The 27,242-nt window shown below is 29.0% G+C and overlaps 1 protein-coding gene across 1 annotated transcript in view; it reads left to right on the forward strand.

The window, feature by feature from the left end:
* LOC123293007 (cadherin-99C) overlaps positions 1 to 27,242 on the forward strand; it is a 182,991-nt gene that overhangs the window by 131,747 nt on the left and 24,002 nt on the right. The window contains exon 6 of the mRNA XM_044873722.1: positions 10,522 to 10,788. Within this exon, the coding sequence (XP_044729657.1) occupies positions 10,522 to 10,788 (267 nt within the window). The remainder of the gene's footprint in view (positions 1 to 10,521; positions 10,789 to 27,242) is intronic.

Genomic DNA, 27,242 nt, shown 5'->3' on the forward strand with positions numbered 1-27,242 from the left:
AAAGCATGCTATCCATTAACATAAAATTGTACTACTGACATCATTAGGGAAAGCATGAATTGTATTACGATAGAATCCTTAAACTCTTACTATCGTCCATACTGTAAAGGGCATTTTATCCAGTTTAATGAGGTGAAAAGTACTGTATAATTTGTGTCGAATACCCAGAATACCTTATTTTTTGTTTACCGGCTTACCATAGAAACAATGATATCATAATTTAGTACACTTCTTGCAAATGTTTAAGAAACTATGTGTATTTCATTTTTAACTGCAAGCCGTCCTGTACAATGGTTTTTATTTAATGATAATTAATAACAGAGTTAAAAAATACTGAGTGTAATTATTAATCTAATTTGTTCATATAAGAAAGAACTCACAGTTGTAGTAAAACATTGCAACAAGATACAGCCTTTAGTTGTTATATATGTTCAATATTTCCATTTTATTTCGCTATTTATTTATGAAATTATGATGTTACTGGAAACAAACATTAAAGCAAGGTCTGTAAATACAAACCCTGTATATATGAAATATATATCAAAGTCTACCAAGTTTAGTTCCAAGTTTTTAACTTTCTAAAACAAAATTAATTAGTTCTCTTTAATTAATTTTGTTTGAATTATATTTAAAATTTGTCCTCATTTTTCCCCACAATTCTTAACTCTAAGCTTTGCAAGTATCGTTATTGTTATTCTTATAAACTTCGCTGACACAAGTGGGTACGTTCTTTTTGAATTAATGGTCATGAAACTCCTGCTTTAACGGTGTCCTAAATAGTGACGTTTTTGTTAATCTCGGAAACGGCTAATCTGATTTTGATTGTTTGTTTCCATTGTGTATATTGATCCAAATTCCTGCGGAGTAACTCCTACGACTATACTTAACAAAGTTTGTCGAATTGAACCACTCACTACCATACTGTCGTCTTACTTAACATGGATCTCTTTGCTGTAGTTGACATCGAAATGGTAACACCTGCTGTTTATAAATCCATTTCAGGTTGTCCGTTCAAAAAAAATCCCATCCCTAGCCCCTTCTCTATAAACATGAACAGCAGGAATCCTATGACGTCAACGGTCTTCAGGTTAGAGAGGTTTTGAAAGAAAGAATGGCTCAAATGAGTCCATCTCCTCAGGGTCACAGCTGGGCAGTGGTAGAAAGGTTGGGATATCTTTTTTTCCATCTCCCCTGTGACAGCTCATTTATTAGTCGTGATACACTATCAGGCTCAGGCGTTCAGCGTGCCTGCCACCTAACCAGTGTCCTATAACAGCTCCAACAATTTTGCTAATAGAGGCCCTTGGACGCGATATATATCTTCAAAACGTCTAGGATTGTATTCAGATAAAATCTGTCTTGTAGTATTACAAAAACGTTTCACTTTATTTCTGTGTCCTGGTACCCACACCATTCTAACATTCATTTCTTTCACCTGCTCATTTCTGGACGTTGGAATGTTTCATGTTACTCAATCTTTGTAATGATTTTTAAGATTGCGAGTGAACTTTTTTATTCGAGTTTTAATTGTTTTTAAATTTAAAGTTAAAACTAAGAATCAGAAACCAATAAAACTGATGATTTTCAGTTTAAATTAACTACAAATTTTTATTGTAAAAAGCGATATTTGTGTTAAGCATCAATAATTATGGTTTTTAAATTATTAATGATTGTTTAAAGATATAAATAATAACCATAAAACAATATGGTGGCGTCTTCAATATGTATACATACAAATAATATAGCAAAAAAAAAAGAAAAAATACATATCTAAAAATAAAAACAATATGAAATTGCAATTAGATCTACCATATTATTTGAAACGTGTGTTAAACTTGTGTATTTTAATAAAATCAGCGTGTTATATAAAAATTAACCGTGAAGTCAACAAGTAATTGGAAACATGAAGTTAGGTATGAAATTTCAAATAGATACATTTAAGAGTTCAATAATTCATCTTTTAGAACATGAAAACTTTTTTAATTTAAAATATTTATGTTCTAAAATAGGATAAAATTTGTGTATGATAGAGCAAAATCAGATTTCTAAATTTTAATGACGTCATGAAGTATAAAAAGTCAATTTTTCGATATCTTGGCCAAATTTTGGTCGATTTGAATGAAATTTTTTTTGAAACCCACTAATTTTGGGTCGTTTTTTCTATTTTTTGTACTAGTAACTCGCTAAACTAGTCCTTGTGCCAATTGTGGAAACTATGAAAGTGAAATTTTGAAAAATATTGCAGTTTCGTTAAATTGGACCAAAACTTTGAAAAGTATGGCCCAAAATTAGTTTGGAATATTAAAATATTTTTTTAGTTATAGTTTTAAATTATGTGGGCTACAATTGAATAACCTCCAAATATTCGAGACTAATGTAAAATCAGTGTTATTGTTTGGCTGCCAGACCTGGAAAATGACAAAAACTATCTCAAATAAACTATAGATATTCACAAACAAATGTCGCAAAACAATCTTCAACATACACTGGTCAGAAAAAATCACAAACGAGTAACTGATGAGAAAGGCAAGCCAAAGTCCTATCTACGGAATAATAAAGAAATGAAAATTCGGGTGGATAGACCACACCTTAAGAAGGCTATGTAATATAATCAGCGTACTAACCCTAGACTGGAACACTCCAGGCAATTCTTCCAAATCTTTATGGTACAGCATTCTGAAAATATGGTCAAACTTAAAAAGATATTCAAGTATAAGTAATTCTAATAAGTAATTATATTTATTAAAATATACACATATATCTATCTATATTCTATATGTTCTCTCATTATAACAATTTTACACACATTCATAACTAACGCCTATAAACATTAAATATGAAGTCGTTGGTGTGTCTGTATATTCAATCGAATAACTTCTGAACGTAATATTAAATCCGCGCTATGAGTTTGAATTATCAAAATGATGAATATTTACTATATTAGCCCTGCAACTAGTGCTTTTAACTTGCAGCCACTTTATCCCCGCCTTCCTTTGTCCCTTGTGAAAGGGGAATTCCCCTTCTATAAAAGAGGGATAATTACAGGATGTATTATGTGAACCATATTACCTTATATTATATCTTTAGAGGTATACTGTTTGTAAACTATATCGTTAGCCACTTATATTATATGGAGTAAGAAGAGTTCTTATAAACGTTCTTATGTATAAAGCAAACAGGGATTGTATATGTGTACATGTACACAGCCGGTCAGACTCATCACTTGAAGTTGTACACATACAATACCAATCACACACAGTAACACATAACCATAACACAGTACACATTCCCTCTTTGTTTTATACATGTATGAAAGGGTGAAACTATCACATTGCGAGCTCTGAGTACGGAATTTAAAACGAGACCAGAAGCCATTTTGACTTTCCCCATCCTTCTTAATCCTCTCATATCGAAGTCAGACATGACTACGCAGTCAAGGAGGCTTTATGGAGATCCAGAAATCAAGGGGATAAGAACAAATATTATATGTTGATGTTTATTTATAAAGTTGGAATCCTCCAACAATGCGAACGGTTAACGGCTAGTAAAAGCTATAAAACACAAATATGAAAAGTAATCATAATTTTATAATTTATATTTGTAATCAATTCTTAGACAACTACTGTATAATAATAACTAACTATTAGTTTTTGTTTTTATATTCCTTATTTTTTATTCTTGAAATCAACAAGAGAACAACCGAACGAACAACGAACGACGATTTAGTATATTTATCGCGATAATCGAAAAGGAAGTTACCTATGTATAGTGTATATTTGTTGAAAAATCTTTTATAATATGTTGTTAGAAAAAGTACAATAAATATATTTTAATAATGAAAAATAATAATAGAATTTAAACGTGATATTAATTGAAGTTTTATGCGCTTATACTTTAATAATATATATATGTTTATTTATATATTATATGTAATGTGAATCATTGTTTTAAAGTGTTATGTAACAAAATAGTTCTTATTGTAGAAAAGTTGTAATATTTGAAGATTTTAAGTAAAGATAATTCTTGAAACCTGATACAAAGAATACCTCCTTTGTTTATCCCGGATTCCTATTGATGCTTGTGTTCACCAGCATTGTTCCATTTCTACCAAGCTCGTTGGCTTTACAATTTCCTAAAATGTCCCTGTATGCTGGTATATTCATACCAAGTTCACATTCCTTTGTGTCGCCAGCTCATTTAAGAACGTCCGACAGTCCTGTGCTATCTTTGAAATTTAATAGACTGAGCTGAAGCATTTTAAACCTGTGGTTTTAGATTTAAAGCCAGTGATCCACTTAAGGATTCAAGCCCAACTATTTCTCCATGGTCATTTTTCAAGTTTACAGTACCATAGTTGCCATTCGGGATCTTTTCAAGGGATCTTCATTGAAGCTATCGGTCTAATATGATACCAAGATATTTGGGTTCCTCCGGTAGTATAAGGCTCAGCCCCCTCACTTTTGGAAGAGGGATGGAGTGGATTTTGTATTTCCTTGTAAGGAATACCATCTCTAGTTAGTCCGGGTTCATCCCATTGCCACAGTTGGAACACCAGTGTGTCAGTACTTTTTCATAGTCTTAGGCAAAAGTATCTTTCGTTTAAAGCGTCACTTTGAAACGTTTTAACCACACACATGGCATATTGTGAAACGAACTATTACACAATTAAAATTAATAAGGCACAGTCTGTAGTGAATAGAGTTAATGCAAGACACTATTTATTATAAATATGATAGATATAATATTAACTAAAAAATTATTGAAGCGTAAATATTGAATGTAATAAGTAATCTATCTATTCTCATACACGTTATTATTATTATTTATAAAATATGTCCAGTTATTATTATATTGAATTGAAAATAAAAATAAAAATATTATGTATCGTCCAGGAGTCGACCGATCATAATTAATTCTCCTTGATTACATCGTCCATCTTTTTTTGAATATCAAAATCCAATTCTATTGAATTATTATTTGTTTTGTGCTTACAAGACGCATAAAGTTCTGAAGGTGGGTCAAAATCATCGAAAGATGTAAGAAAATTTAATAATCATACCATAATAAATAAAACTAAAAAAAAAACTTTATCTAAACTTATAGAACCATAAAATTAATAATAGATAAGCTGAAAAGAAAATCATATGAATAATCAATGTACAACTTGGTACTTCTTCAAATTTATTTCTCCAATAAAAAATGTACATGCATTTTGATTGTAAGTAAAATTTTTACAATTATCAGGTATTAAATACATTATCAACTTTTTGTTTATTCATTGGTGTAATTTTTGAATTCTTTTAAATGAAAATCTTCAAGAGAAACAAGATTCCAATAAAGTTAATTATGCAAAAAGTAGTAAACATTAAAAAAAAAAATAAATAAGAACTTTTTTATTTTTTATTAAAATAGTATTTATTAACAGGGTGTATCTTATAATAAAACGTTGTGAAATTTAGTACATAGAAGCTCGGAAAGTACCAGAACGATCAAATAAATTTGGCCTATTTAAATTATTTTATCGATGTGATCAGCTGAGCCGTTTAAAATATCTTCAAGCAGAACATGGCCAAGAAAAATTTTGATCAAATTACCTTTCCAAAATACCAAAATCATCCGTTCAGGAGCTACGATGTCACAGACAAATCGATCGAACCTGGCTTTGTAACCAAAACAACTTGAAAGACAAAGATCTTTAAGTGACTGAGTAGACTTCCTTGAAGCATAGCTAAAAACCCCCTCGATCAAATTATCTTTCAAAAAAAAAAAATTAAAATGGGTTCATCCGTTTAAGAGCTACAATGCCACAAACAAATCGATCAGACTTTGTAATAGGCATTTCTTCAAAATTATAAATCGGCTAGTCAATTTGCATTGAAACGAATTTTGTCTACTTTGACCTAGAGATCTATTTTTTGACTTAGAGAAATACTTTGACTGGTCTACTAGACTTCTGTATACCAACAACTTCATATCGTTATGATACCTATACAAGGTTGATAATTGATAAATAAAATTTAAAATTTTTGGTATCATTTTCTTTTCAACTCTTTAAGGTATTTCGGTATCTACCGTATTTTGAAAATGATATCAAAGATTTGAAATTCTATTTATGAATTAATCATTCTTATATGTATACGTCTTTTGTGAAAAATTCATACCGATTCTCTGTACGGCTTAGGAGAAACTATCAAAGTTTTTATGTACAGTTCTTAATTTTGGTATGATTTTAAAGCTTAAAACTTGAGGAATATTGATAAAAGTTTGTTATGTAAATGGTACCATTTTTAAAACCACTTATTGACTAAAAAATCAACATTTATTACAACTTCTTCCTATATTACCTCGAAAAAGTGCTGTTTTTAATCATTATTTATCGTAAATCGTACTTAGAATCGACTTGAAATTCATACAGAAGGAATATTACATACTCACTAATTGAAACACAAAATTTCCGTTTTTTGGCAACACTTTCGTTTTGTATCGAAACACCTTAGAATGTATCAATTCTTATCTCACTTGTTAATTTTTTCTCAGTTTTGAATTTTTGTGGTTAATACAAATGGAAATTAAGTGCATTTTACGAATAAACAAAACAATAAATATTTATTATAATTGGAAGAAATTTCACTGAACGGTTGGGTCTAGATTGAAGACTTAACTTATTTTTCAGGCTGAACACCAGTTTATAGACTGCCTAAAGTCCTCATACTTTTACTTACATTCTGTACGGTGTAAGTTAATAGCCTGTGTTTAGTAGGTACTAATAATATCCTTCCTTGTTATCTAATAAAAGCAGGTTCTTTTTGCTAATAGGCTTACTGTAATTCAATTTTATCTTAATCGTATGCGTTAAAGTTTCTTTTTAAAGGCTAGGATTGTAAAATAATAATATGTTTATGTAGATACATTTATATAAAAATGCACTTAGTTAATCGTGTCACGCACTGTTAAATCACAGTTTTTTTAATATTCTTTATTTTTATTTTAGCAAATTTATGCAAGAATTTATGCCGTTTACACTAACCATATAGTCCTCGGAAAGGGTGGCACATGGGATACAACGAACTTAATTTTAATTTAATCTCAGTCACACAATATGAATCATGCTTTTTATCATGCTTTATTAGCGGTAATGCGGGAACGGACTAAATTTATCACTTCAAGTGAAAAATTCTCACTTCACGAATAGAAAGGTGAAATTGGTTTTTAAAAAACATCTTCATTTTTTAATCAATTTTAATTTCACTTTCAAATATTATCATGGTATCAAGTCTAGTTTTACATTTGTATGGGTAATATGGTCAATTTTACATCAGGATTATCCCCTATTTTAAATAAAAAACTTCTAGGATACTAAAAAAGACTTTGGCTATGTGTTTTACTGTTTAAAAAATTCTGAAAATCTGAAGATGAAGATGTAGTAAAAATATATGTCCCAAAAAACAATGACTTAATTGGTGTTGAGACTATGTTCCTTAAAAAGGGGTTCGGCCTACACTTTTTTTATACTTTACTAATTTGAAATATTAATAATATTTTCAATAAGGCTGTGATCTTGTGGTTACTGTTTTTGCTTTTTATGTCGTCAAGTTGAAACCCATTCACGTCTATAAATTTTATTTCTTAATTAAACTTAAATTAAGTAAGTTTTGTAAAATATAAAATATATACAGCGAAAATAACATAGTTCCTACCGGGTGTCCCATATGTTCTCTACTTGTAGTTAATATGCTTATGGTAACACTTTTCTGAACTGCTTTTTCGTTTGGGTTCAATTTTTAGATAATTCACAAATACGGTCAATCAATAATAAGGATATTTGTGGAATCAAAGAACGAAAATAAAACAATATAAACAAGTGAGAATCTGTTGGAATACCTTTGTCAAATTATGTCTATGATAAATCATTTACATCGTTTAATAATAAATTTAAATCCAGCATAGGTCACTCATTACTTAGCTTAGTTTGAAAACATTCCGACTAGTTATATTTTATAACAGAGGAATTTAGAAAAATTTTGACAAATTATATTTATATGACTAACAATTTATATCTTATGGCAATGTAAACAATGTAGACAGCTATAATAAATGTTCATGTATATATGGCGCTACTGTTTTTGTTTTTTTAGTTTATACATTGCAAATTACTTGCACAAATAATGTAATTAAAACAAAACTATACAGTAAACCATATATTACTTGTAATTGGATAAAATTTCTATTTGTTCTTCGTTCAAAGTGAAAATACAAATTTTAATTTCATTTTATATATTTTATTTGAAAAACATTTCTTATTAAGATTCGATACCGAAAAAATGAAACTTGAAATTTTATTTATCAATTAATAATCATTCTTAAATACGTCTTTTTTGGAAAATTCATATCAATTCTGAACGGTTTATGAGAAACTAAGTATCAAAGTCAGTTTTTTTAACCAACAAAATTAAATTTTTTTTTTTTAATTTTAAGATATTTCGATACCGTAAAGTGAAAATTTTACCAAAGATTTGAAATTTTATTTATCAATTAGTCATCCTTTTATACGCCTTTACGTGTAAAATTTATATCGATTCTTTGTATAGTTTAAAAGAAATTAACTATCAAAGTCAGTGTTTTTATCATTTTTATGCATAGTTTTTAATTTTGGTATGATTTTAAAACTTTAAACTTGAGGAATATTGAAAAGATTTTTTATGTAAATGGTAAAACTATTTTAAATGCACTTATTGAGTTTAAAACCAACATTTATTATGATTACTTCATACCTCCATGTTGAGAGGGTAGTTTTTAATAATTAATTTATCGTAGACCGTACAGAGAATTGATTTGGAATTTATACAGAAGGCGTAATAAAAACTCATTAATTTACACACAAAATCTCAGTATTTTGATAACACTTACGTTTTGGTATCGAAACACCATAATATCGTGGATCGCGTTCCTATTATTGTATTTATCTTGTGATCCGCGCTTTAGCCATGCCACTAATGGTGTCAAATTAGGACGAATCTGTGGATTTTTTGGCGCATACGTTCACCCAATGATGATGCCCACCTTGTGATCCGCAGGTTGACGATGCCTCTAATGAAGTCGAATTAGCAAGTTCTTAAAGTTTTTAAAGTTCTAAGCGGCCAAAGTTCAAATTGTAAAAGTTCTATTTGTACAAGGTTCATTTAAAAAACTACAAATTTACAAGTTCAAACTACCAAAGTTCAATTTTCAAGTTATTTGAACAGTTTTGTTGTAAATGACTACGGTTTCTTAATATTCATCTATTTATTCCATGCCTATAGAAATCCAGCTTAATTATTAAATCTAGCGTTTGCTCTTCGCTTAGCAAAATAATTCCCCCATTACTTTATTATCATATATTAAAAAGAAAAATTAATTACAATAATTTGGTGTTTTAATAGGTTGGGCAATTTTTTTAGTCACATCTAATTCAAAATAAATCAATATCGATTTATTATAATTTTTATTTATTTAAACATATTCAATTTGAATAGAACACCTGTTTTCTTACGATACATAAAGTAGAATCTGTTTAACACACTTTGAAGCAAAAAAGATTTAAGTATATTCTAAAACTCCGTAGGGTACAGATTTGTTGTTGAACAATTTTTTATAACATAATAATTAATATATACAATGTGTCCCCTACCAAATCCATTCAAAAACAAAAAAGGTTCTCGGAATAATTTAAACTTATTAGCATAAAATGGCATAATGTGAATTCTGTACCACGGTAAGAAATTTTTTGTGGATAACACTATGTCTGTATTGGTGTAAACGCCATACTGATTTGATCATAAGGGAGTAGTAACATTAGGAATAGTAATGACGGACGAGTCAATGCAGTATGAGCGTCCGGCCCATACTGGTTGGCGATATCCCAATACTTCTCTCGCGTGAGTGACTCGTTTTGTCTTTGTCTCGGGTAGAAGACGAAGCGAGGCCAGGTGAGACTCCACATTCTCGTTCCTCTCACCCAACTTCGCGCTACATCGCGAAACTGTTGTGTAGATCTCAGACAAAATTATTTATGTAAATAATTTTCAGTGGAAGTTTTTTTTTGATACCCTGTAGTTTTTTCTTCATACCTGTGATCTTCGAAAAAAATTGTTCCATTTAAATATTTAATAATTTTATTTTAATTGCTTGAGCCCTTGAAGTAAATAATTAAAAAATAAATCGATTTTTCTCAATCGACTCCTAAGAAAATGTTTTATGATCAGTATTATTACGACATTTTAATTTCATCTGTAATTTGTATATCCTTGAAAATTAAAAGTAAATTAGCAGATGTTATTAAATCAGAATATAAGAAACTTCATATAAAATTACGAATACAATTCAAACGAATGTTTTTATTTTCAATTGGTTCGTCCTTCGAAAGTTATTAGAACTCTAGTGTACTTTCTAAGTAAATTGAAGAGCCAAGAGTAGTTTTCAACATAAATGCATTTCGATATATTTAAAAATAAATCAATAACAATTTGTTTTTTTTATTTACAGTTAACACCCGTTGGAACAACGATCTTTCAGAATATCTTAGCAACGGATGCTGATGCAGGGGTTAACAGTTTAGTGGAATATTTTATTGTTGAAGGCAACAGTAATCAGGAATTGGGTGTTAATGATGGTATTGGAACGGAACGTATTACAACTGCTGACGGTTTTGGATATTTTAGTATTAACTTACCACATCAAGGACAAGTGACAGTTAATCGTTCCTTAGATTATGAAAAAATTCAACGATATTTAGTCACTATTGTTGCATCGGTAAGTTTATAGTTTGTTTAAAGTTGGGAAAAATTCCCTTATTTTTTAAATTCCATCCATTTTATTTAATCCAAAGTATAATTGTTTCAAATATCAATTTAGAAAACCCTTGTGTAACATAAGTATTATCTTTTTTTTAACAAGCTTATTAACCGAGAAAAGAAAACCGATAAAAACAAAAACAGTCTACGGAATCGACTCCTCCTCAGTAGATTTTTATGGGAGCAAGTTGGAAATGTTAGTCTGAGTGTACTCAACAAAATCATATTCATGCGAACTTGTGCTTTTTCGATTTACGCCCATAGGGTTGGACAGAAATACACTACTTCCGGACACCACATTCTCTTTTTTTTTTTGCATTAAGAAAAGTATTTTAATATTATGGACAATTCCCAGCATTTTTTTATTCTTGGCATTTTTAACCAAACCTCACCGTTCTGGAGTTATAAGCATTCGTTATTGACGAAGATGAAGAAAATTGGTTATTGGCGAAAATAAAGATTATTTTTTGGTTTTGATCAAAAATTTGATCTAAAAACTATATTAATTTTTATTTTGGACAATTCTAAACACTTTTTGACTTTTGATATTTTTACCAAACCTTACTGTTTTCGATATATAAGCATTTAAAAAAATACGAACTTTTGCCGAAAATTTGTTTTATCCTAGTATTCTGACCAGGATCACCAGGATCGATAATCAAATTATTCTGTATTACTTTGTACACGACTCGATGGTGTAGTATCTATAGAATCCGCTCCGCATGTGGAAGGTCGACTGGTCATAACATGCCAGCTTAATTTTTTTTTTTTTAAGTCTTCTTTGTTACCCAAAGAGCGAACAAATTTTTACTTATCCACTTTTTTGTGCAATAATGCTTGTTTTTTTTGTGTTTTTTAAACTGTATTTTTTTATTATTTGGAAAATCCCTGAAACTTATTAAATTAATATTAATTAAGGTAGGTATTACCACATTTGACGTAGTTTTGAATTAACTCCAGGATATAATTTATTGAAAGTGATTTAAACAGTAAATCTCCATCATATGACATAATTAATGAGTAGATATATCAATATATTAATAATATTAAGACTTAATGAATGACTCAAAAAATTAAAAATATTTTAAGAAATACATTCCAATAAAACAAAGAAAATAATATCCACTCTTATAGCTAATTTACATTTATAGACATTTGTAATGGAAAAATTTGTTTAAAAAAAAATTAATAATTAATTGACTATTATTTCAAATTACTTCCATAATCAGTAGGGACTTTTGAGACGACACTTTTAAATTATTTTTTTATAAAGTTTTTTCCGCTTAAAAATTACTTAATTTACGGTTATATCGAAATTTCCAAACAAGGCAAAGTTTTCACCCAATACAAAAGTTGATATATAACTTCTCAAGACAACACAAAATTATAATGTCATGATCGCGTAATCAAATTAGATAAGTCTTTCTTAATGTTAAATTGTGCGCCTCATCGTGAGTACCTCAAAACTTTATTTATGTTAAATTAAAGTCTATTGTTTAAAATAAATTCACTCGAATCGAGTCAAAATTATTGTATCTCGGATAGATTCAGAACTGTCGTATTTGTTTATCCGAAAAAAAATAAAATGCCATTAAATGCTTATATTGATTGCATTTTTTAAACGAACAGAACAATAGAAATTTAGCAACGATATTTTCGATTTTACATTATTGTTTAGAAAATATGATGGAAGTTATTTGAATTACTTTGAAATAAATATATTATATTTTTTATTGTTATTCATTAATAAATGACTTTAACTTTACAAAAAAAATTAATAAAACTTTAATATTATCAATATTAAATACGCAACATTATTATTTAAATATTATACAATTAATATTATATTTATAAAATATAAATAAATAAATAGTTTGAAATATATTAATTTAATAATAGTATAAAAATAATAATAATAGTAATATATTAAATATAATAATAGTTGAAAAATATATTTAGTTGCTTCAAAAAAAATATGTAAAAATATTATTTATTATTAAAAATATAATGTTAATACAAATCAGTAATGAATCATATAAATTTACAATATCCGTTTTTGGTTATGAATTAATTTTGAAATATTGATGCTATTTACTAAAATTATTAAAAATATTAATCAAATTATTTAGTGACTTTTTTCGGGTGTTAATAAACTCTATTGATTAGAAAATCAATTATTTTAGATGTAGAGTTGCCATGAAATGAAAATGACCATTTTAAGTTTGCATACATTCGATGAAAATAGGAAATCCTTATAAAATTACATTCGTATCTGTCTGTATGTCTATTGTCCGCCTGTCATAGTTTATATTATCCAAATTTACTGACCTCATTGTAATTTTAAGTGGCAACTTTTTAGAAATAGTACTTCGAAACCTAGCTTCGAAATGCTAAGGCTTATATTTTTGAAACAAACCTCATTTCAAAGCATGGCTTCGCTTGATGAGGTTATAGATAAAAATTACTAAGTCTAATTTCCTCAGGAAACAAAAAAATGGTATACAGAAAGCTCTTCAGATGAGCCTGATTGAATTCCTAAGTAAAGCCGTTTTACGAGTGAACTACCTTAGAACAATAAAAAAACTTGCAAAAAATTTCCATTCTGTTTACAATTGGATCTGCTATTACTTTACACTAGAGATGTGACGACTACGACATCAGCCAAATATCCAATTAGTCGGTTGCAAAAGGGCCAGGCAAGTTGAAACCGCTGCGTGCGAACGTGTCGGAACATGTTTTGTTTTCTTCGCAGTGCTGCTAATGTCCAGATACTTAAACGTTTTGCGATTGTTTAATTCAAAAATTTTCGATTTTGAGAAGGCAATTTTATTGGTTTTTGGGTAAAATCAAGTAATTTTTAAACGAATTTCGGATAGTCATACCTTGGAGACACCTAAAGCTTTGGAGACACTGTTATTTCGAATTGTTTCTTGATTATTGCTTTTAGACGGTCCATAGCGGTTTTTTGTTTTTTTTAAATAATAAAGACAGTACTATTATTATTGCTCATTAAAAGAAAATACCTCATTAACAAATTAATCATGTCAAAAAGAAAGTATCCCGTATGAAATCTTTTTGACCAATTGGACAATGATTCCCGTAAAGTAAAGTGTAAATAGTTCCAAATGATAAGAAATCGGTTAAGATTACGAAAGTGGTCGGATGATCGGCTTTGACGATTAGTCGGAACATCACTACTTGACACTCATCATAATTAAATAACACGTTATTGACATTATATACATATGTTTACTTAAAATTCAATGGAGGTATACCAGAAGTGACATATTATAAATAAATAATATTAAACATACATGTAATAATAAATATGCGACATCAAGAAGTACCCAATAACAGAAGACTAAAAGCAATATTTAGTAACTAATATGCTATGTTGTGCGTATAATATTATTATATAACAATAATCATTGGCAAAAAGGGCACTGACCGTTGGGCGGTCGATTGGGTCCACTCGTATATTGATGATATGTCTATAAAAATATATAAAGATAGCGTCAAATTGTCGATACCAAGTTAACTTAATATGTTTAATCCATAAGAGTACTGGCAATACACTTAAACTGTTTTGACTTCTTGCTATCGATTGACCGATAACTGTTATTTATGTAAATCTAGTTTTCTAGGATTAGAAGTGTCTCTATTTTCTGTTCCTTCTTTTTGGGTAAAATCGATCTTACTTCCCTCAAATTTATAAAAGCTAATGCAGCTTCATTATTTGGAACTATGTTCCTTATCGCGCGTTCGGCGGATGGGAGCTTTATTTAAAAAAGTATCCGAATGACAGTTTAAAATAGTAACAGTATTCTCAATTACGCTGTGATCTTTACAGTGCTCTGCAAGTCACCTTCTGATTCTGATGTTTGGTAACTTCTGATTTCTGTTCATAGATGGCTTTTGACATAAAATTTGTCAAACATCTTTTAACATCATTCTGATCTTTTGTAATTTACCGATAAATGACAATGTATTTTAATGGACCCCATTAAGTAGCGTACATAAGGGCATGGCTCAATTTCAGCCTCTTTGGAAGCTCACCTCTATGTAGCCTAACGTAGTCTGTACTATTGTTCATAAAAAAGGGATGACTGACCAGCCCTGTTCTAACGGTGAACTGACCGACTGCCATAACTGTTATCTATATGCAATATAAGAGCCTAAATGGCCGAGCGGTCTAAGGCGCTAGTTTTAGAACGTTGGACTATTTAGACTTAGGTTGCGTTGGTTCGAATCCAGGCAGCGGCAGTGTGAACAATTTATAATTAATGGGAGTGCAGAATTGATCACATTGTCGTCGCTTGGAAAAGAACGAAGTAACCGACTCCACCCACATCAAAAATGTAATTGTAAATATGTTTGTAATGGAATAAATAAAGATTAACAAATAATGATGTGAGTGGCCTCTGTGATTAGGCATGCGTCAGAAAAACGCAGGTTAAACCCCCATTGTTATTATTATTATTATATTATATGCAATATACAATCTGTATACCAATTTTCAGCCTTAGTAAGTTAGCCTTAGACCGCAGTATGTGTGTGTACACAACTACTATAACCAATCCGCAAATTTTGAGCTTTAGAAAATTCAACGATTTTTTTTTGTCTGGTTCTTAATCCATTACTTACCTGTCAAATGAACTTCACTCGCTAAGCATCAACCATAATCAAACGGTTGGCCATTTATTTCTCCACCTCCCGTGCTGCTATTCTGGACCGTCTTCTTCACTCATGTTAATGTTCTGTACCATATATGTTGGTTGCGTGCTTTTTATGGTTTTATTTACTTTACATATATTTATTTTAAATAAAATGTAAGTATGATTTTATGATATTTTTCCGTTGTATAATAAATATAACAATTTAGCTTCGTAGATATGTATACGCGCTCTTAGCTAGTGAATATTTCACATATAATCTGACATGTCTACACCTGGGGGTGATAAGTTGATGTACACTATATATAAATGTATGCATGGATAAGTTTGATTTATTTGCTAAAAAAGAACATATTATAATCATAGAATGTTTCTAAATCGCATAGAATGTTTTTAGATCTTGGCGTGACGTCACAAAACATTTAACCTCCCTGTGTTCCTTGTCACACAATTTCATATTTCGTTGATCGCCTCCACTCCCCTTAACATGTGACGCAATTTTTGAATGACGAAATATCTGTCGCGGTGTTAGCAAAAAACTAAACTGTCTGGCAAAAAACGGAAATTTTGTGTGTCAATTAATGAGTATTTAACACGCCTTAATTATTAAAAAACGGCTCTTTTTACAAGAGGGTATATGAAGAAGTCGTAATAAATGTTGGATTATTGGTCAATCAAGTCCTTTTAAAAATGTTACCATTTACATAAAAAACTTTTATCAATATTCCTCAAGTTTTCAGCTTTAAAATCATACCAAAATTAAGAACGGTGCATAAAAATGGAAAATTATTTTTTTGTAAAAACACTGATAATTAATTTCTCCTAAACCGTACAGAGAATCCATATGAATTTTTCACAAAAGACGTATAAAAGGATGATTTAAATTGATAAATAAAATTTTAAATTTTTGTTATAATTTTTAATTTACGGTAAGTATCGAAATATTTTAAAGAGTTGATTAAATGATAACAAAAATTTTAAATTTTATTTATCAATTTTTCACCGTTGTATAGGTCTTTTATGAAAAATTCATATCGATTCTCTGTACGGTTTATGAGAAATGTGCCCTTTTTTTTTGGTAAAAAAAACTGACTTTGTAAGTTAATTTTTCATAAAAGACGTATAAAAGGATGATTAATTGCTAAAATTTCCAATTTCTCATCATTGATCATTTTCATTTTTTCAGTATCGAAATACCTAAAAAAAGTTGCCTTTGAGTCAGCATTATTAGTAGTTTTTTTCCGAATGCGCACTACTAAACTCAATTCCTTACTTAGGTTTCTAGTTGTACTTCATCCCTATACCTAATTTCAATAAGATAAGAAATATTCAAGATCCTCCTGTCTTATACTTTTTCATAGCGTTTCCATCTTTTCTACTATATGTTAAAAAAATTTTCTACATCTTTAGTATCGAAAGATTTCTCTCTTCGTATATAAACTTTTAGTTGGGTCAATAATCCCTCAAAATTAACCAACTTTTTTGAACACACTTAAATAATAAAATGCATTTCCAAAAGATATGAAATAAATTGGACATAGTCAATAAAACCATCTTAAAATATATTTGCAAAATCTTATAATTGACACCTGGTGATTATTCAGAGTGGGTGACAAATTTGCTAGTTATGTTGCGTTATTTGTTATAACACTTATATTATCGTCTCATAAAGTTTTATTTCAGTTGGTTTTCTTGTTTTGAAAACCGCATATACATATTTTAAGCACTTAACAGCAATAAAAAATTTAAATATTATTTTATTTTTGCATATTAATTGTATTCTGCGGCAGAACACTTTCAATCGCAAAAAATAAAAACTTTGCTATAAAATGATGCAAAAAACAAGTGTTCAAAATGTCATGGTTTTCAATTTACCTACACATTTTTGTAAAGTGTAAAAGTAGCTTTGCAAAATCGGTAAGTACAAAATATATACTGTGTGTTCTCAAAAGATAAGAAATGTGTACATACAGGTCGATACAAGTTTCGTAATAGGGAAATATTCAAAATAAAAAGAAACTATCGACGTGAAAAGCCAAATCGTTCTGAATTGGTATTAAAACTGTTTGTATTTTAAGTATGGAAGCGCTGAAAAATAGTTCAAATCTACTATTATTCCCACCCCGTTCTCTATTTTAACCGTTGACTAGCAAAGAGGGTTGTGAGTTTAACGTGTGTGTGTATCTGTGTGTCTGGATGTGGAATCGTACCTCCTAAGCAGGTGAACTGATTTTGATTTTTTTCTATGAAAAGTAATTTTATCGAAAGTGCCTTCGCAATGTTTCAAGTTCAAGTTTAGAGCTCCATACTCGATAACAACCAGAAAAGAAGTAATGATCTTTAAACTCTCAAAAAAAATTACCATTTAAACAAGCAAAAAAACACAAGTTTATCCATCCATCAGCTGATGGATGGATAAACTTGTGATTTTTCCTCCTAGCGTGGAAATTTGAGTCAGTATAGATTGTAATGGGCCCCGACTTTTAAAGTCGCTATGTAAACTACTGGACTACATATTATCCATCGGGCATTAGTTTGTGGCATCGTAGCTCCTAAATGGAAGAACTAGTTCCTAAATGGAAGAACTAATAATTAAAAAAATTAAAACCCGACTGCGTTAAAACAAATCTGAAAAGAAAGAAACAAGTCCAGTAGTTTACATGGCGAATTTAACAATCGGGGCCTATTATTGTGAAAATTTGAGTCAGTATAGATTGTAATGGGCCCCGACTTTTAAAGTCGCTATGTAAACTACTGGACTACATATTATCCATCGGGGATTAGTTTGTGGCATCCTAACCACTTAGTTAAATTCGCCATGTAAACTACTGGACTTGTTTCTTTCTTTTCAGATTTGTTTTAACGCAGTCGGGTTTTAATTTTTTTAATTATTTATTTATTTAAAAATAGTACCCGACTTATTTTTTTATTTTCCCACTCAGTACTTATATTTTGTCTACATGTCTATTATATTCATGGACTTTTGTGTATTTATAAAATTATATAAAGATTCTTAAAAACTTTTTATTATGACATGAAGTTTTTTGAAAAAAAAATATTTTGAACGACAACAAGTCAGGCAAGATTTTCAAAAAGGTCTTTTATGCGCTAAACATGTAATAGATTCATTTTATTTACAAAAAATTTTTTTCCTTCATTTTATGACATGTGCAATATGCATATTATATCAAGATGAATTTGCATTTTTTTTAACAGTTAAAAATTAAAATTGTAAAATTATTGCAAAATCAATTTCAATTGTGGACGAAACATTGATTGATCCTGATTGTATAACAATAATATTGGTATATGAATATTGAAATTAATTTTAAATCTAAATATTTTTTAAATAATGACAGTCAAAAAATCGCTCTAAGCGAAACTTTCAGGTTATCTTTTCATACAAAGCACTTTGATAAAATTTCACTTAATAAAAATTCTGGATCTCCTATTGCGTCTATTTGAGAGTGATATACGTCCGTATTTTTCTTTAAATAAAATTTAACCCTCTTCGATTATTTTTATTCAAGTTTATTTTCTTATATAATATTTTTAATTTGCATACCATGTATATGAAATATACCAAGGTATACTAAGTTTAGTACCAAGTTTGTAACGCTTAAAATATAAGTTTGTAAATTGATAGTAAGAACAAAATTTTGGTATGGTGTTCATAAAATCACCTAATTAGTCCATTTTCGCTTGTCTGTCTGTCGTCTGTCCAATTACACAAAAACGAAAGGTCAAGCTCGTAAATAAGCAACATAGGTCAGTTGGATTTTGGGTCCGTAAGACCCATCTTGGTACCGCTAGAGATAGAACAAAAGTTTTAGTATAAAAAATGTTCTTTATAAAAAAATAAACAACTTTTGTTTGAAACATTTTTTCGTAAACATCACTGTTTACCCGTGAAAGCGCATATTTCGCGCAAATTATAGTATTATATGGGTATATCAGTTATATGTGTGTGACATGTATGTATGTGTAATATGACAGAGTAATCAACACTGTCTATACATGGTATTTCAACAATTAATTCAGTCAACTGTTTGTTTTCACTTGTTCTTTTGTAAAGTTTGCTCTTTAGTCACAAATAAGTGGAAGTGCTGACAAATGGTGCATAAGTTTGTCATTTTGCCTTAGATTTAAAAAAATTTTAAAACTAATCTGAAATCTGATCTAATTAAAACTTTATACATATACACCTTGCATTTAAATACACGGAAAAAATAAGAATTATTCTTTGAACCAAGAGTGAAGTAATTTATAAAATAATCCGTCTATGAAAGGTCCATAGCAATACAAAATCTGCAAGATTTATAATGGCTGCAAGGTTTATAACGGCTGAGCAATTGCCAAAGAGAACCTATCTTGAGAAATTTTGATCCTGATACAAAATAAGTGTATTTGTGATCTACAAGTTTAAAAAGTTTTTTATATTTTTATACCATGCAAATATGTAATATGCAAGTTATACTGAGTTTAGTCCCAAGTTTGAAACGCTTAAAAACATTGATGCTACGAACAAAACTTTGGTATAAGTATTCATAAAATCACCTAATTAGTCCATTTCCGGTTGTCCGTCTGTGGACACGATAACTCAAAAACGAAAAATCAAGCTGAAATTTTTACAGCGTACTCAGAACGTAAAAAGTGAGGTCGAGTACGTAAATGAGCAACATAGGCCAATTGGGTCTTGAGTCTGTAGGACCCATCTTGTAAGCCGTTAGAGATACAACAAAAATTTAAATGTAAAAAAATGTTCCTTATCAAGAAATGAACAACTTTTGTTTGAAACATTTTTTCGTAAACATCACCGTCTATCCGTGAGGGCGCAAATTAGGCGTAAATTGTATAGTATGTATTATATGGGAATATCAGTTATGTATATGTGACATGTATGTATGTGTAATGTGATAATCAACACTGTCTCTGAATGGTATTTCAACAATTAACTCAGTCAATTGTTTGTTTTCACTTGTTTTTAATAAGTTTGGAATTTAAATACTTATTGCAGCATAAAATATGGAAATCCCATTAAAACTACATATATTTAAAACCAAATTTCGAAAAAAAAAGTTGATATTTTATGTGGGCATTATATTATTATAATTATTAATGAAATATTAAAATTTAGAAACATAATATAATCATAAAATTTATGTTTTTGATAATATTCATAAATTTTAAATAACAGACAAAATATGGAAACAATTGTGACACCAGCTGTGTGATTCGGTTAATTATTATATTTTTAGCAATGATTTGTGACGTGAAAATGTTGCTTATACAAAACATATATTATTATTATTTTAATTTATTTTATTTTATAGATGTCACATTGATTGTATAGAAAAGGTCATTTAATAGACCGAGAGCTCGTGTCAAAAAATAATTAAAAATTTATTTCATTTCAGGTATTTTAATCATTTGTTACCGGTAACTTCTAAATCGCGAAAAACAGACATATTTCCTTAAAAAAATTCAGTCCTGAGTATTTAGTGAACTTAGAGTACAGAAATTTCTAACGATTTCGAAAAATAGAAAATCAATGATTTCGAAAAATAGAAAATCCATGAAATATATCAAGGTATACTAAGTTTAGTCCCAAGTTTTTAACCCTTAAATATATTGATGCTATCAACAAAATTTTAGTATATTTGCTCATAAAATCACCTAATTAGTTCATTTTCGGTTGTCTGTCTGCCTGGAGGCACGATAGCTCAAAAACGACAAAAGGTATCAAGCTGAAATTTTTATAGCGTGCTCAGGAAGTAAAATGTGAGGTTGAGTTTGTAAATGAGCCACATAGGTGTCTTAGGGCAACTTTTGTTTGAAGCATTTTTTCGTAAACATCACTATTTATCCGTGTGAGCCCAAATTATAAAGTATGTATTATATGGGAATATCAGCTAGATGTATGTAACATGTATGCATATGTGGGTCTCTAAGAGTGGCGATGTTTCTTCGCTTACATGACGTTAAAAAACAAACGACTGCATAATCAATGTTATCTATACATGATATTTCAACAATTAACTCAGTCAATTATTTGTTTTCCCTTTGTTTTAAATATATTTCTTCGTTTTATTAAAAAAATAAATTCTCCGATTTGTTAACAATTCACTTCGTGATAAGCAATGAATTAATTTGCACCATCTCCTAGTCTATAATGGTGTTTTATATGAAATCAGATTGTTATTTATAATTTTTATTATTTATGGGTTTAATATATAAACACTTGTTAACATGGAACCCAACTATTTTGTTTTGGTTTTTTTCAAGTATAAATCAAGCAGTGAAAATATAGCTAGGGTTTCTTCATTTGTTGCTACCTGGTAAGAACCGCAAGGATATCTTTTAAAATACAAACATTTTAAAAATGAAAAAATCTAAAGAATTCCGACAATCACTACCACAATGAAAAAATGGTTTTCTTAGCCAAAGAATATTTTTAATTTTTGTAATTCTTGAAATGACTAAAAACAGCTGGGAATGAATTCTTGTAGAAATATTTTTAGTATAATCCCTCGAAAATGGTATAAGCAAAAACTGTGTTGACATATCACAAGCATAAAATGCATATAGAAACAGCAGATAATTTCTGGCTTTTATTCATTTATTTCTTTCATCGCATGAAAATTTAATCTTAAAAACAAAATGATTTGTTTATTTTTGTAGCATCGCATTCAAAATGATCGCGTTCTCTTGAAAATAAGCAACTTGTTAAACATCAGTGTAATAAAAATGAGTGAATACACAACAAAAAAAATAATAAACAATTATGAAAACAATATGATGAATTATGAATTTTTTCTTAATTATATTTTGTTACCCAAAGATTTAGACTATTTTTACCTTAAAGCTTAAAAGATAATATAATTATCCACTTTTTAATGCAATAAAGTATGTTTTTTAAGTTTTTTTAAACTATAATTTATTCATCTTTTGGGGAAGAAATTCCTGACCCTAAAATTTATAGAGGAAAGGCCGCAAATATGGACTACTGCAGGTAGTTAGAATACTCAGTTAATTCTATTAATGTAAATGTCATCTATGTTTTGGTACCGTAAGCATAACGTCACATGGCATACAAAGTCAATGAGTACCGCAAACGCGGTCCCATTTGGACATTTCTGAAAAATCTGTAGTTTATCATTTCAATTTGATTTTGTGAATATTTCTTTTAATAGAAGGCTGACATGGAGTTTTAGATTAAGGTGGCATGTTGTTAATTTGGAATACCAAAAGTGAACATATTTTCGAATTAACAATCACAGGGAAATTGGACTAATAATATTAAATTAGAACATTATAGTTGATCCGATTGTACGTTTTGTCTCTTTATTGAGACTTCTTCAGCAACTACAAATTACAAAAAATACGTCTGATACTTTAATGAGAGGAGCACTCGTTGGTTCTATAGGAAAAGCACATCCATCGGGATGGGTCCAAACTAACTTACTTACGCAATCGTTTCAACACTTCGTAGAATTTGCAAAACCAACAGACGCATTACCAGTGCACTCGATTCTCGATGACCATTACAGTCATACCAAAAATATATTAATTTTATAATTAGAAGTGCAGGAAATTATCAGAGAAAAAAGGCAAGATTCCAAATTACCTGCACACTAAGTAAAATCACGCTTTTGGAGATTTTTTGTTTAATGGTAATAATTTTTGTTTATTTTATTGTTTGTATTATTAAAACTAAGTAATTTTTCAAAAATTTTATGAATTTTTTATTGGGCTAACCCTTTTTTCTTTTTTAGTTATTACAAAAACCAAACTGATAGTCCAAATATGCTTCATTTCCTTTAAGTGTATTTTTGAACCATCCAGTAAAATGCACAAAACAAAATACCATCAAACTTCCTTAAGGTAGTACCTACACGAAAGTGATATTTCAAGAATTTCTCAAAACTCAGAATATAAAATATTTAATTCATAATACACTTGCTGTTAAAATTAGAAGATGATTTACCATGTCATACATGAGATATTAGCAATTAAAAGTGACGCAATTTGTACGTGTACATGGGAGAAGCGTATAAAAATACACAAATTTACAAATATTATATTTATTTATCAATGAATGACGTTCACCATCTCTATGAAAAACTAATATAATGTAGAATACTATATTTAGAAAATATATTTAAAAAAATAAAAATTATTTACCATATAGTTTCGATAAAAAACTTAAATAAATAACTCGTTTTAGCGATGATTTTTTGTGGAGAGGATATAAAGACTAATGGTAAAGGTATATATCATAGTGTGTGTGTTTATACGTATAGGAGATACAGTAGTGAGGAACTACAGTCTTGTGAAAATAATATATGGTATACTCATAGTAGTCATAGCACAGTTAATGCGCTGAATGATAGTATTAGTCCAAAACTTTTTGACTGGACTGTCGCGGAGGAACTACCTTAAATATTCCCATAAATAAAGGGATATATAATTGTACATTATTGTTCCATATAAATACAAACACAAAACCATTGCAAATAAACAAGAATATACCCAGTACACACATTCATAATAATCATAAGTATTTAGTACACTAGTTAACTACTATCATGAGCAGAATAAATGATCCGTAAAGTGTATAAATAATATTATTAAATAGTATAAATAAACTACATTTATATATTATATTTATATAAATATAATTTAATGATTTAAAATATAATTAACTGTGTTGTTGAATATTTTATTTGTTCAAATTTATTGTGATTATATATTATATTCTTTATTACTTATTAACTATATGGACTGCTATCTATGATTGTGGTATCTTTTAGTAGATACTCCTTATATTATTGTTGTTGTATCTGATAAACAACTATTTGCATTAAATATTTTGATTTAAATCATCTCAATGGCTTTTGAATTACTAAGCCATATAATAGGTTAGTTAAGAATAATATTCTTTATTTAATCTTGATTTGTAAATAATAATTCTATATCTAAGATATAGTAGGGTAAAGTATAGTTCCCCGTATACAATATACCTTGAATGAATCTACAGCTCTGTTCGTGGCTTGATAACAGAATTAAACCGTGGGACACCGTCGTTTTTTTATAATGTGAATACACACTTGACACTTCGTGAGTGGCTTCCTTTTGACCAGTCCACGAAACTTTCCAGTAAGATTTTTTTCGAAAAGGCTGCGTTTTCAAATGAGCATGATGACATCATATTTGAGCTATCGTTTGAAAAAACCCGAACAGGCAATTTGTCGGACACTATGACCACTTGATAACATTAATAATTATTAAACAATTCAGCAAAAGTGAACCATGTATGTATTCAAAAATACTTAAGTACGGAATGTTCGAGGTGATATACAAGCTCATAGGTGCAATATTTTTGTCGGACAAAATATTTAACTGCCCGACAAATATGACGTCATCATGCTCATTAAAAAACACAGCCTTGATGAAAAATAATCGTAAGACCCGTGGTGTCCTACGGTCTAAATATACTTATCTCTAAAGAAGTTTATAGATTAGACCCAAAAAAAATCCGAACGACACTTTTTCTCGGTGCTCATACAAAAGATCGTCAGGTTGACATCCATCTGTATAAATAGATTTTTTTCAATTTGACTTTGTGAGGTAACATTTGATTCTGATCTTTGGTAACTTCTAATTACTGTTCATAGATGGCTTTTCACATAAAATTTGAAAAACATCTTTTGTGCTGATTATTAATTAAGCAGTGTGAACAGTAATGAAAATAAAATTATTCTGGTTTTTGGTAATTTACCAATAATTATTAATAAATAATCATAATTAATAATAATAGGTCTATTTTCATTATTTTCAAAAAAATTATTAAATAGAATTTTATTAACATTCCATCCTTGTGTTTGTTATTCAATAATACAAAAATTATAACTAAAAGAATATAGTTCCTACCGGGGGTCCCATGACACCTCTTGCTCTTTTTGTAATTTAATTTGCACTCTACCTATAACAAATTGATGTAGAGTCAAAGATAGAATAAATTAACATTTTTAGAGGTATGTCCTTTTATTTAGATACGGTAGAGTTTCTCGACAGGCATTGCTATTATTTATTCGATGGTAATTATTAGAAGGGAAGTAGGAGATAAACAACCCAGAAAACGTGTATTTATGCCCTATATCAGTTTTAAACATAACGTAAAATGTTGAGCGGATAAAGTTTGGGAAAGAAAGGCGTTAAACGATTTATTGGAGTAAGGAAACAGTAAAAAAATAGATAGACAAAAAACCATATTAAAAGGAGTGAAGAATTTTTTTTTCTTTTCGAATTGCATTCTTGAAACTTGCATACCATTAAATAAATTCGTACTTACCTAAAACCTTTGTTCGCTTAGTTTTATTATATATTAAAAATTGCATTTATTTAATATGCTTAGACTAGCACGACCCATGCGGAATTTCGCTTCCACAATTACCGTAATCCGTGGCTCAAAAACAACAAACAACAAATTTCGTAGAAAAGTGGTGAAAAAAGTCATGTCCATAAATTAATATTAGGAGAACATGTATTAAGAATAGTAATTATATGTCTTTTAGGAGAGCATCTATAAAAACAAACATATTTGTCTAATAAAGTTATATTTAAATTTATGTAATTTTTTCGTTAAAATTATTATTTGTCTATAGTGTTTTTTCCTAAGCGGTACATTTTTAGACCGTGAATATATTTTTCGTCAAACCTAGACATAATAAGCTTGACAATGAGGGTTGAATCATAAAATTTGATAAAGGAATAAGGAAGATAAGGGTAGGACAGAAAGAAACTTGCTAGAGTAATAAAATATAAAATAAAACTGTATCGTTCATACACCAGGAAAAGAAGACAATAAATTTAAATGAAAATCATGATAATTTTATTTTAAAAAATTCAATAATTTATTTGAAGTGGTCAAGAATTGAAAGTAGCCGTTATTAGAAAATTATAATTTTTAGAACCCATTACTTATAAAATACATGTATTAGTTATTTATACTTACCAATAGTTAGTTAGATAAAATATCTTTTACGGAAGATATCGATATAAATATAAATGTAAATATAAATATAATAATAATATTATTAAAAAGTTCTTTTAGAAAACTTTTGTTTTAAGTTGGCAATATATTCTGAATAAATATAACAATCAGTTTTTTTACTTCCATTATTACTACTGCTTTTATTTACCATAAAACACGTTATATAATGGAATCACAGTTTTTAAATTATAGGAAAATAATTTCAATTTTTAACCGCCTTCAAACAAAAAAAGGAGCAGGTAATCAATTCGACAGTATTTTTTTTTTTAATGTATGTTATCTCAGAACTTTCGATTGGGTGAACCGAGTTTGATGATTCTTTATCTGCTTGAAAGCTAGTGCTTCCCGTGTGGTCCCTTCATTTTAGTCCAGTTCTGGCAACGGCATCCATGAGAAAACCACAAAAGTCTTAAATTTGCATTAAGTATGCACGACAAGAGGACGAATACCTCAATATCACGCCAACTGATTTTTTTTAGTAATAAATTAGTTAGTGTCCTTCAGATTCACTAAAATTCACAAAATAAAAAAAAACTTTTAACAAAAAGAAAACCGACTTCAAAAGAAAAACTTTTCCAAACCGACTCCAAAAATAATAATAATTATAACTACATTATATTATCGTTATTTTTTTACTTTTTAGTGCATATTAATTTGTTTTGGAAAAGTTTTTCTTTTGAAGTC

Source organism: Chrysoperla carnea, chromosome 2 (assembly GCF_905475395.1).
Source record: "Chrysoperla carnea chromosome 2, inChrCarn1.1, whole genome shotgun sequence".
Taxonomy (NCBI): domain Eukaryota; kingdom Metazoa; phylum Arthropoda; class Insecta; order Neuroptera; family Chrysopidae; genus Chrysoperla; species Chrysoperla carnea.